General features: G+C 46.1%; 1 protein-coding gene across 1 annotated transcript in view; it reads right to left on the minus strand.

Moving 5' to 3' along the window:
• Gabbr2 (gamma-aminobutyric acid type B receptor subunit 2) overlaps positions 1–14,598 on the minus strand; it is a 344,134-nt gene that overhangs the window by 194,384 nt on the left and 135,152 nt on the right. The window contains exon 3 of the mRNA XM_013351873.2: positions 1,900–2,070. Coding sequence (XP_013207327.2) covers positions 1,900–2,070 — 171 coding nt within the window. The remainder of the gene's footprint in view (positions 1–1,899; positions 2,071–14,598) is intronic.

Genomic DNA, 14,598 nt, shown 5'->3' on the forward strand with positions numbered 1-14,598 from the left:
CACTCAGTGGGACAGCCAGGCTGATCTTTAGCACTCTTGAGCAAGGCCCGAGAGTTTCAGACCTTGGAGGCTCTCTACTGGCTGTTCCCACTGACTTCAGAAGTTACGGTGTATGAACTAGGGGGTCAAGACTTAGAAATTCAGACCTTGGAGGCTCTCTACTGGCTGTTCCCACTGACTTCAGAAGTTACGGCTGCAGAAGAAACGGTGTCTGAACTAGGGGGTCAAGACTTAGAAATTCAGTCCTTTTTCTCTTCTTTAACTCCTTTCTTTCTCTTTCTTTCTTTCTTTCTTTCTTTCTCTCTCTCTCTCTCTCTCTCTCTCTTTCTTTCTTTCTTTCTTTCTTTCTTTCTTTCTTTGAAAGAGAGTCTCATGTATCCCAGGCAGACCTTGATTTTGCTCTATAAATTGCAGGTGGCTTTCCCTCTGCCTTCCTGGTGCTGAGATTACTGGTGTGTATTGCCTAGTTTATGTGGTTCAGGGAGTGGAATTGAGGGCTTCACACATGCATGCTAGACAACCTGAGCACATTCCTTTATCCACTCCCGGTTTGTCTTCGAACAATTTTTTGTGGCTTTGGAGTTACTTAGAAACTTTGAACACTGGCCTTCCCTGCTGTGGGCCTCAGTTTCCCCTTCTGCATAATAAAGAGATTAGGGGAGGCATCTCTAAGGACTTTTTAGACTCTCACAGCCAAAGACGCGCGATTTGAGCAGGCACCCCTGAATCGCTGCGGGGCTTCTCACTCACTGAGAGCCCTGTCCCTGTGCCACAAAGGACTCTGCCAGCAAAGGCTTCTTCAGGGATTGGCAGGGAGTGGTTCCCACTGGAGGTCAACATCCCTTTGGTCCCCACCGAGGGGCTTGCTTGCCTGGGAACGCACGCCTGGCTTGGATCACCGCCTAACGGTTCCATTCCCAAGCACTTCCAGCTCCTTTCAGTGCCGGGATTTTACAGATCACAGTGCCAGTTCACACACAGGGAGGCATCCGGGTGGGGGTTGTTGCCCTTATTTGCTGGGGGTGGGGCTGGAAACACATCTCAGAGCGGTGAGGGGGTCCTTTCCAGGCTCTCACAGGCGACCTTCGCGTGACTGCTGGATCGGGATAGAGCTTCGGAAAGGGTTTTGTGTTCAGCCGAGCTTGTGACCCCTAGCCCCGCCCCTTTTCAAACTGCTAGACTCGGGACTCACGGCCCACAGGATACTTCTCTGGAGCTTCTAAGCCTCCCTGATGACGTGATCGGAAGGAGACTAGAAGGAGGAAAAGGAGATAGAAAGAGAAAAGGACAGACCGTCACACTGCACGGAGGGCCATCACCCACTACAGATAAGGAGGTGCCCAGATGGCAATCTTCAAACGTCCTGAAAGTGGACCAGACGTCCTGGAAGTCAGTTCCTCTCAGTTTTAATAGCCCATAGCTCTATTTAGAAAGACATTGCCAACATGTGCATGTAGGCCTGAGGTGGCTGTGAGGAACACTCCCAGCCGACTAATTCCACGAGCTACAATGCACCCATCTGAGCGTACACACCACCCTACTAAACAGGAGTCCAATCAAGGTCTCCGGGACCCATTACAGAGCAAATGAAAACAACATTATTCATATATGGTCTGACGTCATTTGGGCTTAAAGGTATATGTTGAAAAGAGTTCTAGATGGATGAATACTAAATAAAAGGAACGTGGGTGCGAAAGTCAGAATGGGAGCTGGGAATAAAGGGGGCAGAGGAAGTGATGGAAACCGGGAGAGGGAACAAGGGAGCATAATGGTGTGAGAAACTAAGGGGACAGTTTGGGAGACGACGGAGGGACAGGTAGGTTACTGGAGCTAGAAACAATGACACTTATGTATGGAAATGTCATAGTGAAATCCTTTTAAAATGTGGGTCGGGAGTACCTCGGAGAAGCGCTGCACGTCCTGCGTGAGTGTGCCCACGCGCCGCCATCGGAAGTGCTTCAGCAGCTTCAGGATGGCTGGGTTCACGGCGTTGTCAGAGGGCACCGTCCGGAAGAAATATGGGTACTTCTTCTTGTCCGCAAGAACAGGCGTGGTGGCGGCGAAGGAAAGCTGCGAAAATGAAAAAGGACACTTTTATTGGAGCCTTGCACCTAGTCCTTCCTGGCAGCCATTTCTCACTTGGGACAAGATTGGCGTGAGTCTTTGTGTAGGTACGGGTGCCTGAGGATACCAGAAGAGGGCGTCAGATGCCCCGGAGCTGGAGTTACAGGCACATGTGAGCTGGAAACCAAACTCTGGTCCTCTGGAAGAGCAGTCTTGACTAGAAGATAAAAAGAATGTAAGGTAAGGAGAATGGGTTTGGATGGACCAGCAAGCTACACCTTCCCAAAGAAATGGAACCATTAACGCTGTGTGACCTGTTTCATTCCAGAACTTTCTCTGTGAATGGTGCTTTTGGTTTGCGTGTCTATGAACAGTTTCCATTTAAGCAAGGGGACATCCAGCCCGATAGTCTCGCAGCGTTTTATTTTCACCACCATTGTCTGGCATGTGAACACACCAGTTCTCTGAGTCGTCTTTGATTTAGGGACATTAACGCTGTTTTGTTTGCCACGTCTGTCATCATTGTCACGGGGGTGTCATAGTGCATAGCGTTTCATGTGTATTTCAGGGTATTTCCATGAGACAGTCTGTGATGTCAATGTTTTCAGGTAAAGACCTGGCCCTGGGGCGCAGTTGGTAGCGTGCTTGACTAGTTAGCATGCGCGAAGCCGTGGGCTCTCTCCCTGGTGATGTATTAGGCAGTATGCCTGCAATCCCAGCGCTCAGGAGGTGGAGGGTCAGACATTGAGATTATCCTCCGCCACTTTAAGAGTCTGAGGCCAGCCTGGGCTGCATGAGGTTCTGTTTCAAAAATAAAATAATGAAATAAACAAATAAGGCTGCAAACCTTCAATATCTTCGTATTTAAATAATCTGGAAATATCCTGTCTGCTTTGCATATGGGCTTGTCAGAGATAATTAGAGGTCCAGAGTCACTACATTCTTGTCAACAGGGAATGCAGACCATTTTTCCACACGGTTTTATAATGAGCTATCACAGAAATGGGATCCGCTTACAGTCACGGTTACATACCCTGTTGAGCTCTTATGGGTGGTTCCCAGGAGGTGGGTCCTATTTTAGGAAGTACTTTTGCATACCTTCCTCTCTGAGTGGGGCTCTGGTGCTTTTTAATTGAATTTAGAGAAGATGTTAAAAATGTATAGCCTTCAGACTTGGCCTACTGCGGCTGCCACAAACCTCGTGTTGTTTGTCCTTACACATGGTGTTTTAATTTATACCCGGCAGTCAGATCTGTCCACCCTTCCCTTTATCATTTTCTCACTTTCTTTTAAGTGCCAGTAAGTTGTTAAATTGGATTTTAATTATCTGTCCAGCTTAAATGTCACCGCTTCCTAACGCTCTCTCTGATCTCTGCTCTCCTTCCCCAGCCTCATTCATGGAAGGTGGCATCAACCCTTTTGATCCTTGCAGTGAGAAGTAGGAGAATGGCATCTGGATGCCCTTCTCATTTGCATTTCGCTCCCGGGGACCGAGGTTGAGTCTCCTCCAAGGTCTGAGAGCAATCTGTAGTTCCTCTCTGGACGGAAAGGACTCTTATCCTTTGTCCCTTTTCCAATTTGACTCTTACCCTTCCTGTCTGTCTGAAAAAAAAGTGATCTTTCATATTAAAGAAGTGATCGAGGGCCCTGTTTTTCCATTTATTAATGTTTGGACTTTGTCTTCTGCTGTCATTCCTAGTCTTTTTCCACACAGAAACGGTTTGGGGGACCAGGGAGATGGCTCGAGTGAGTAAAGGCGCTTGTCACCAAGCTTGACGAACTTGGGTTCCCTGGGATCACATGGTAGAAGAAGAGAATCAGGCTTCCACATACATGTGCCTGCACGTGCTTGTGCACACACGTGCACACACTCTCTCTCTCTCACACACACACACTTATGAATGCTCTCCCACTCAAATGCACTAAAAATCTTTAAAGAAAAAAAATTTTGCTTTGTTAGATTTTGCGTGATATTTAGAAAGGTCTCTCCTACTCTGGGGTTCTGAAAGAATTCCTCCATGGCTGCTCTGTTCCATCTTCCTTCCTCCTTTTGTTTCATTTAATCTTTGATACAGAGCGGAAGGCTGGAGCTAGCTTGCTTGCTGCTGAGAGCCTCCTCTGAGCCTTCGTGTGCCCCAGCAGTAGCGCTAATTCTGATATATGTGAGCCGCGGTTCAGCACCCAAGGGACAACATCCAGGACCCTTGAGCTGTGGATGGAAAGTCTTTACCGCTGCTTTTACCAATTCTCTGCAGGGCTCCAGGGAAGACGGTGAAGATCTGTCCTTCTCCTTGGCCTGGATCGGAGAGCATATGGCTACTCCCTAGGGTCCCTGGATGTCATACATTCATGCTCCAGCCCCCACACACCCTACCCATTGGAGCTGACCAGGCAAGAACCTAATGGTCTCCATATGGGGTTAGACAACACCTAGAAAACCAACCTCTAAGTTCTCTGAAGTGGTGGAAGAGGAATGGCCCCTATAGGCTCATAGATCTGAATGCTTGGTCACCAGGAAGTGGCACTACTAGGAGAGGTGGCCTTGTTGGAGCAGGTGAGCACTGGGGGTCGGCTTGGAGCATTCAGAAGCTCAAGCCAGGCCCACGGTCTGTCTCTTCCTGCTGCCTGAGGATCCAGATGTAGAACTCTCAGCTACCTTTCCATACCATGTCTTCCTATGTGCCACTATGCTTCCTGCCATGGAGACAAAGATTAAACCTCTGAACTGTAAGTCAGCCCCAATTAAGTGCTTTCCTTTATAAGAGTTGTCATGGTTATGGTGTCTCTTCACAGCAAGAGAAGCCTAAGGCGCCAAAGATGTCCCGAGGTTGATAAGGATAAAGAACATATGGCTATTTAAAAAAATTATAGAGAAACTCAGGACAAGAGGGAAGATTCTTCATGGAGTGGAATTCCAGCTAGACACACAGAAGCTTCTTTATTCCCTGGACTTTTCACACTGGAAAGCCTGGCATGAGAAGAAGTGAGACCCCATATTGGGAGGCACACACAGAGGCTGGGCTATGCAGTGAGAACAGAAAGAAAACCACTGTCCATGAACCCTTCCACACACTGCAGGAAAGACTTGCATGGGCATTTTAGTACATACAGATACACACAGTTTTTTTCCCAAAAACAAACAAACAAACACCCCCAAACCAAAAACAAACGACAACAAAAAAACGATCCCATGACTTTTATCAGAATCACAAAGAACGCCCTACAAACCAAACACGATCTGTACACCTGCTTGCAGGCGACACACTGACACACGGGTCCCACGGGGAACACAAGAAACAGCAGCTGTGTCCAGTCTCATTCACTGTAGTATTCACAACTTTCCTCTTGAGATTAGAAGCCCGTGGTAAGTCTCCTTCTCTCACCAGTTAAGAAGCTATCAGAAAAAAATCTGGGGGTGACTACCTCAGGACCTGGGACATTACACATGCCCACCACATCCCACAGACACTTATCTGATCCACGTTGGGAAATGTCAGTCTTCTGATATGATCTCTGATTTGGGCTCTGGTTGATGCTTTACCGTTAGTGTCCCATTAGTTCCAGGTCCACAATTAATTGTTGCTCGAATAACCTCATATGTTTGCCCTGTAGGTAATTACAGTGGTTACTGTTCAGTGAATAAATGGTCCATTGTGTTTACAATGGTCTTGGAATAGAATGTATGCCCCAGGTCTAAATCATGTTGGGTGCAAAATATTAACTGGAGCTGGCATTTTCTGCACCATTTGAGATAATACACACTTTGATTGGATTGCATTACTGTTTCATGGGCTTTAGTGTCCTAAAACTTTCTTCCACTGGAAGGCTGTAGGGGGTCTCATAGTACCGCAGAAATTCAGAAACTAGAAATCATGTATGTGGTTCTTTATCTTACCCATGCACTGAGCAACTTGGTTCAAACCAAGTAAATCAGACACTCTGGACAGAAAGGCCAAGTCGTAGTCGTATTTAAAAACATGCTGGGCTTTTTTTCTTTTTCTTTTTAGAGGATGGGTGCCGCTGAAGAGACAGCTCACAGGTTAAGAGCATTTGTTGCTTTTACCCTAAGATTGGATTCCCAGCACCCACATGGTAGTTCACAACTATCTGTAACTCCAGTTCCCGAGACCTCACACCCTCTTCTGACCTCCATGTATGCTGCACACACATGGTACACATACATATGTGCTGGCGATACACCGATACTCATAAAATAAAATGAACCTTAAAAAAAAACAGTTTGTGGAAGAGAGCCCAGAGAGAGCTGAGAACCCCTGATAGGCTCAGTGCCATGGTCCTGAATAAGCAGACAGCTAACCTAAGATGGAAACTGAGACCCATCAAAGCTAAGGAAAGATGGAAGCAGAATTCAAACTCAGATCTAAAGAACGCTCAGCACCAGTGTTCATTCTTGGTTTGACGCTGCCCATCTGCTCCTGGGTGGTCCCCACACTTTCCCCACCGTCTGGCAATGCCGGGACTTCTAGCATTATTAGCGCCCTAACTTGAAGGCCTATATTTCTGGTCCTCCTGCCTTATTTCTCTCAATCAAATTAGTTTCTGAACAGACTGTGATGGAAGTTTCCAGATAATCCCAAACCGCAGACTTACTGAAGAGAGGATTTTAAATTTTAATTCATAGATTTGCTTCATCTAGTTTCCCTGCGATTGTTTTGAGACTTTGGCCCATACAGTACCTGCTTTGGGAATGTGTTGAAATCAGGTTCGGTGGCCTTTTATAGAATCAACTTTGGTAAAAGTTCCACAGAGGCTGGAAAAAATGATTCAATCTCTGGATGTAAGCTACAGAATTCTTTATTAGACTACTAATGAATAATAGATACAACTAGCCTAATTATGTTACTATTGTATGGTTCGCGTGTTTGTTTACTTGATCTATCAAAGCTGAGAGGCTTGGTCGGTTCCCCTCCATTGTCTCCCACCACCTCCTTGCATCTCAACAGGTCTGGTTTTTGTTGCCTTTGATTCTATGTTGTTTTGAGCTTAAGCGTTCATCACAAATGTATCTTTATTTTTCAGCCATGCATATCCTTGCCTAGTGTGAACAGCAGGTACTTAATAGATATTCATGGGCTGCACCAAGAGCTGAAATATTTATGAAGGCAAAAGAAGCCTCTGTCATTTACTGCTTCTTGCACTGTATCTTGCTTGATAGTTATAGCATTGCCCCTATTAACTTATTGCTCATATTTGCCTATCATAGCTTTGAGCCTCCTTCTATTTATGCTCTATCAAGATTATTATATTCATCTATGTATATCACAGACAGACAGACAGACAGACAGACAGACAGACAGACAGATAGATAGATACTTCTGGGCAGTACCAAGTGGCTGGATGTTTAGACATAAATACTTATGACTGTAATAAGCACTTGATCTTCCATGTCTTGTCTCATTGGCTTTCTTGATCTTTTTATGTTTCCCATCTTTCCTTTAGAATATAGCTGTGTTTTTGTTGCTGTTCTGGTTGTATGAATTTACCTTACTCCAGTGTCAGCCTGAAGGAACACCTTTTGATATCCTGACCTTGATATCCTGAGCTGACCCGACCCTCTGTCACCTCGACACAGGGCTAAACAGCTGGGTATAAAATTCTTGGGCTATGCCTTCTCTTTGGAAGTACAGCATAATGCAGAGAAGAAATCGGGCAAACTTGATCTGTCTTTACTTGTAGGTACCAAGTTTTCTTTGCCTGTGTGCCTGAAGGATTGTTTCTCTTTGTTCTTGGAATTAAAAAAAAAAAACTTGCCAGTATAGAGCTGGGTTTGGCCTTCTCAGCTTGGTCTGGGATATAAGAAACCCTTTGATTTGTGCATTTTAATCTTCCAACTCAGAACATGTAAATAGAAGAGAAATACACTGTATTTTAAATACTTTGCATTGTATATAATATATTTATTATTTATATGCTGAGATTTTTGTGCATTTTATTATGTATATATTATAGTGTATGTGTCAAATTATGTCTGCCTCTTATTTAATATCCATCTACACCCTTGTCTCTCCTCTGGAATACCTGGTCCCCTGCATCATCTTCTTATTTTCTAAATCCTTATCTGCTCTATTTTCTCTTGTGATTTCAGTTCTTGGTCCTTGTCCTCTGCGTGGTAGAAGAACATCTCATTTTATCCTGCCTGTATTTTGTTTGTCTGTGAGACAGGGAGAAGCCAGCCTTTAACTCCTGATCCTCTGGCCCTAGCCTCCCAGTACCAACTGGCTTATCCTATGGTCTTATTTCAGGGTCTGGGCATATTAACTTCTGCTGTTCTGGTAATGTGGCTGTATCATCCACAGTCCTCACAGCGGGGCACAGGGGCCCCCGACACAACCCAGCCAGCATCTGGCGTTATCTGACTTCCTTCTTTGTCTTAGTATTTCAGAGCTACTGCTGCACTCTGGAGCTCTCTGGCTGTGCTGTGACTGACAGCTATACAGCCTCTGCTGCCACCCAGGACCTCGGCTTGGAGCTTTATTGACCAACACATTTTTATTGTTATTGATATTTCTAGTTTACTATCAGTGTTTTATGGTCATACCCCCTCGCTCTCCACTCTCATCTCAAGCTTTCTATTTCTGGAAGACTGTGCTGGGTGGGTATGAGAATTCTCTGAGTAATTGAGTATGGTTGAGAATGGCAAGAGGCGTTCTAAAGTTTTCTTCTTTACCCTGTAGTAGGTTGTTTTCAGAAGTGGACTCTTCTCTGCTTCCTCTGGCTCTCTCTGATGCTTTCCCAGAGGTGTTTTTGGTGTCCACCCTAAAGCAAGGCCAGGCTTTCCACATTCGGCTTGTTGGCAGACACAAACACTGCAGTCCCTGGCCATTGCTGCCTATTTACATTTTACCTGGGAATATGAACCTGAAGGGTAAGCATGTAAGCAATTTTTGGTGTCTAATAGGTGCTCACCTTACACTGGTCTATAGTAGCAGGGTGACATCATTGTCTGCCCTCCATAACTGATTTTCTATCGCTCTGGATCAACATAGGATGTTAAGTTCCCATCATGCACTGCTGCAGTGCCGCTTCTTTTCTGACCATAAAAAACTCATTTTCCAGAATGCATTGCACTCTGGCTCCCTCTCTCCAGCACTTTTCTAGGAATTTGTTATCCTTCTGAATGTAGAAGGACATGTGAGAGTGAAGGGAAGAGGCCTTCTGGTTGCCCTGGTGATGGGTACCTGGAGGTGGAGAAACCATTTTCCAATTCCCTGACCATGTAAGCAAGGGGTCTCTAACTCAGATCATAGGGAATAGAGGAAACATCTCATGATCTCTCGGACAGTTGTTACTTCTAAGCAAAGGTTTAGTGATGCTTTCTAATGTCCAAAATGACAAGTCCGAAGTCTGGTGTGTTCGTGTATGTTTGTGTATTTGTATGTGCATATGTATGTATCTGTTTCTGTGAACATATGCATGTATTTTTGTATGTATTTATATGTCAGCCTGTATCTATTTATATATGTGTGTATATGTACGTCACTGTGTGTATATGTATGTATTTGTATATGCGTTTATTTGTGTATGTATATCTGTCTCTATACTCTCATAGGCTGGGAAACGGAGTTAGAGGCTCAGAATCTGCCAAGAAGCAGATCAGAGGTCATCAGCAGTGAGGGGGTGGGGTGAAGACAGACTGGGGAGCCCCTGCTCAGGGTGGAGGGATGCTTTGGAAAAGATTAGAATGCTCTAGCATTAGACAGTGCTGTTGACGCAATAGCATTGAATGTAGTCAATGGCACTGCATTCTCTTTGAACTACTAATATGGTGAGTTTATGCAATGTGTATTTTAACATAATAAATAAAGAAAAAAACCTGACCATGATTATGAAAGTTGTATGCAGAAGTGTGGGGCCTGTGTTAAGTTACTTGACTCATTGGTTACTTGGTCAAAAAACAAAAACAAAAACAACCAACCAAACAAACAAACATTTGACTAAAGCAACTTAAGAAAGGAAGGGTTTATTATAACTTTTTCCTTCCTTCCTTCCTTCCTTCCTTCCTTCCTTCCTTCCTTCCTTCCTTCCTTCCTTTCTTTCCTTCTTTCTTTCTTTCTTTCTTTCTTTTCTTATTATGTATGTATGTGGGGAGGTACCATGGTATGAGTACAGAAGTCAAAAGACAAATCTTAAGTCTCTGGGGTTGAACTCAGGTCATCAGGCTGGTGGCAAGCACCTTTACCTACTGAGTCATCCTGCTGGCTTCCAGTCCCCGGGAGTCTAGACCATCGTGGAGCAGAAGTGCTGCAGCACAGCTGTGCAGTATAGAAGCCCACTGTCCCCCTGGGTGGTTGGGAGGAGTGAGGTGGAGCTTGGGGTGAGTATGTCAGCACTGCGGGGAGGCTGGGCAATCAATCTCTGTGCAGAACGGCTTTGATCCTCCCACTCCATACGCCCACAGGCAAATCCACTCTCTAATGTGCTCAAGAGCAAAACTCGTCGGGCAGTGAATGGATTGCCTAGCGGGTGGATGGAGATGCACCCACTCGGGTGGCTAGTCGTGATGGGAACCGTCTAGTCGTCTTCATAGACGCATGGCAGACTTGGAGTTAGTAAGCTAAGATGCATCACCTGAGGTAGCAGGTATTTTCCAAACGGTGATGCTGTAACCCATGTGACATAAATGGCACAAGGTCAGGGAGTGAGATGTGGAACTGATCTTCAGATGCCTTTTCTGTGTGTCCTTCTGCAACCCAGGACAGAGCCTTGAGTCTCGAGCAGAGGCTGGCCATGACCTAGGGATTGCTCCATCTAGATCTGGTGGAACTTGGAGGAGACAGGATGTTCTAGGGCTACTCGGAGGGGAGTTTATCTCTCAAACGCAGGCCTTTCCATAGTGGGTGTGGATTGTTCCGGTAACCAACAGAGTGGCGCAGGAAGGAGGTGTGGGGAGCGTTCTCTGCGACAGGAGCTGTGTGGCAGTGGGAGTCTCGCGAGAGTTTAGGGTCTGTATGTGGTCTGGCTCATGGCTTCAGCAGTGAGGCCCCAAATGGAGACATGAGTGGATAATAAAGAAACCTCAAGGACACACAAAGACCCGAGTTCCTGGTCCCTGAGAGGAGGGAAGGGTGGAATTGTTGGGCCCGTGAAGCTGCCGTCCTTCGCATCTCTCAAATGATGGGTTGGACCAGAGATTTCAAAGGTTCCCGGCAGCCACAGACTTGTGCTCCCCCACCCCCAACCTGACAGCTTAAGAGAACGATGGGGCTTGTGGTTTTGAGGGAGTGGGTGGTTTGTTGATCTGATTTAGTTAGACAGTTGCCTTGTACCTCACTTCTCTGCGGATAAACACATCTCCCAACCTCACCATCTTTATTAGATTCCAAGCCACCGATGAATTCTTGTCTGAATGCAATTCCATTTTTTTTTTTTAAAAAAAAAAAACCTGGTCTGGGGCTCCTGAACCGAGTTCTTCTGAAGAGATGAAACCATCTCTAGGGGATGGGGTCAGCAGGGGTGGCCACAGTTGCTAAGAGCTTGGGAGGCAACTTGTGCCAGGTGGGAGGGGAGGAGGGACGAGGGAGGCTTGCTCTTTTCTTCACTAGGTTTAATCTTTTGCAGTGGGTTTGCCGACTGTGCCTGTAATTAAATGAGGGAGGTATTTGTCATCGTGGGTCCCTTTCAGCCCAAATGAATGCAACACAACTTTCTCAGGAAGCTTCTGACAAAACAGTGTTTGTGACTGGTGCCAGGACACATACAAAGACACCGGGCATGTGCACTGGTAACTCAGGGCCACTTAGGGGCTGTGCCAGGTCACGGTTGCCCCCAAGCCCAGGGGCAGGACTGTTTGGACACTATGTGCTTCAACGTCATTGTCGTGGGATTCGTGTGGTGCAGAGTGGCTGCAAAGTGTCCTCAAGTTAATGAGGGAGAATGAATGTCTGGCATGCTGGTGAATTCTGCTTGAAGCCGGGTTCCCACAGAGGCCTTTGGGGTGCTATGCACAGGTATTAAATCCGAGTCAGAGGGGCCTGGGCTGCAGCCACCTGGGGAGCCACATTCTGCCTGCCTGCTAATGGGGTTGTGTTTTCATCGCTAAGACATGCCCGGCCATTCAACATATGCCACTCACCGTCACAGCCATTCCTCGCCATGCCTTCACCCCCACCCACAATTTGAAAGGGACCCAGAAGAGGCACTGTTGTCTTTGTTTCCTCTTGGGGAAACTGAGGCTAGAGGAGGGGCAGTAGCTTGCCGGGGGACCGCAGTGAGAGAGCAGTAAGGCTGGGCATTGTGTTTCTATGCTTTGACTCCTCAGACTCATTGCATGAAGAACCCCTGTCGGGGAGCAGGCACGCTGGAAAGACTGGACATGCTCTCTCGTTGGAAGTGCAGAGCAGCCATCTGAGGTGCACAGAGGTTAAGTCATTTGTACATGGTCATGCAGATCATGGAGAGGGACTTAATTCCCCACCCAGTCCCGTCTCACAGACTGCCGTGCCACTTCCTAGAACCCAGCACCCTTCCCCAAACATTTGCTTCTTCACAATTGTTGTGTGTTCATGTGTGTGTGTGTGTGTCTACACACATGCATGGGGGTGTGTCTACATGAGCCTGGTCATGTGGAGTTCGGAGACTAATTAATATCAAACATCTTTCCCAATTACTTTCCTTGTTTTTTTGAGACAGGGTCTCTTCACTGAATCTAGAGCTCATGGTTTAGGCTGGACTGGTTGGCCAGCAAACCCCAGAGAGGCTGTCTTCCTCCACGGCCGACTCTGGCCCCAGGGGTCACAGGCACAGGCTTGGCACGACTCTCATATGGACGCAGGGGATTGAACTCAGGCCCTCATCCTTTGCGTGGCAAGCTCTTAACTGACTGAATGGTCTTCCCTCACTCTCTTTAGTCGAATTTTGATTTTCACAAATTTCATGGTCTAGGGGAAATTGACTTGGATACTCTGGTTTTATAGATGGCAAAATAGAAGCTCAGAGAGTTAACTGATGTGGCCAAAGTCACATGTCAATGGGGGCAGGGACAGAGGCAGGGGCAGGGCTCTGTACTTGTGTTCTTAGAATAAGGGTTTTCCTCCAGTGTACCAGGATGCTTTGTGTGGGAAAAGAGGGCTCACTGGGCAGATTAAAGAAGGGGATGAGATTTCCTTAGAAAATATGGTACAGCAGCAATGCTTTGTGCATGTTTGAATCCCTCGGATGATCCGATTCAATGACAGAAAATAAAAATCATATCCCTTTTATTTTCAGTGCTGGGAATTGATTGCCTCATACTTAACTACCAACCACTCTACCACCGCACTATCTCTCCAACTCTGTGTTTTTGTTTTTGTTTTTTAAAGAAAAGATTCTTTGAGTTATTGGCTAAAGAGGCCCCATGGAAACCTCCAAACAGCCTATGCTACTGCCAAGGTTATTAGATGCTCCCTCAAACTGCTGGTAAGGCCCTATTCCTGAAGACAACACCTACATAACTCATTGAACACAGAGGAGTCAAGCTGGTGCCCACTTAGAGCCGACACCCCTACTGATTAGAGTTCATGGTACTGAAAAGTACTCTCAAGCCAGAGGATCAAGGGAAACCACCAATCCAGCCACACACCCTTTGATTGACAATGGTGATCTGCCTGTAAGACACACTGGTGCAATAGGGTACGAGGCTTGTAGAAGTAACCAGCCCGCTTCAGGAGAAGGAATCCATTTTTGATATTGCTCGAGTAACCAAGAACCTGAGGCTAGAAAGGCCAGGGTCCTGGGGGAAATCTAAATACTACTCAATAAAAGGCAGCAATAAAATGATTCCTAGCAATATTCTGCTGTGCTCCTAGAATGGTGCCTGACTCAGTCATCACCAGAGAGGCGTCGTTATTAGTAGATGTTACCCACAGACAGACAACGTGCTGAGTGAGAGACCTTGGGACACTCAGTCCTAAAGAGGATGTCACTAGCAAATCCCTCAGGGCTCAGGGGACCTTGTGGGAGAGGAGGCAGGAAAACTGTTGGAGCGAGAGGGGACGGAGGACATCTAGAAAACAAGAACTTCCAGACACAGCAGGACCAGTGCGCACTCGAACTCACAGAGACCGAGGGAGGCTGCACATGCAGTGCTTGCACAGGTCTGTGTCAGATGCAGTTCCAGTGCTAAGGAGGGATGTGGACACATGTACTGTCCCTAACCTAGAATCTATCTTCAATTGACAACCACAGCAAAGGCTAAATTAATTTTCACTGATGGAGTCTCACAAGGTCTATGGACAAATCTTATAGACTGACCAGCAGTGGATAGCCAACACGAAATGAACTCAGTGGCATCTTTTTTGAGGTTCCTTATCTCATAATGTGTTGTGTAGGCATTTTAAAAATTAATTAGTTTATTTTCCCTTTCAGGTTTTTTTTTCTTCTGCTAGTTTGTTTCTTTCTAGTCCCATTTAAAATTTTTCCTTCTTATTTTATTTTATTGATGTTTTTAGATGCCTGCTTGTATTCTAATGAGAGAGAGAAATAAAGGATGCAGATTTGGGTGCGAAAGGAATTGGAGAAGTTGGGGGTGGGGAAACT

This window comes from Microtus ochrogaster, linkage group LG5, assembly GCF_000317375.1.
Source record: "Microtus ochrogaster isolate Prairie Vole_2 linkage group LG5, MicOch1.0, whole genome shotgun sequence".
NCBI classification, from domain to species: Eukaryota; Metazoa; Chordata; class Mammalia; order Rodentia; family Cricetidae; genus Microtus; species Microtus ochrogaster.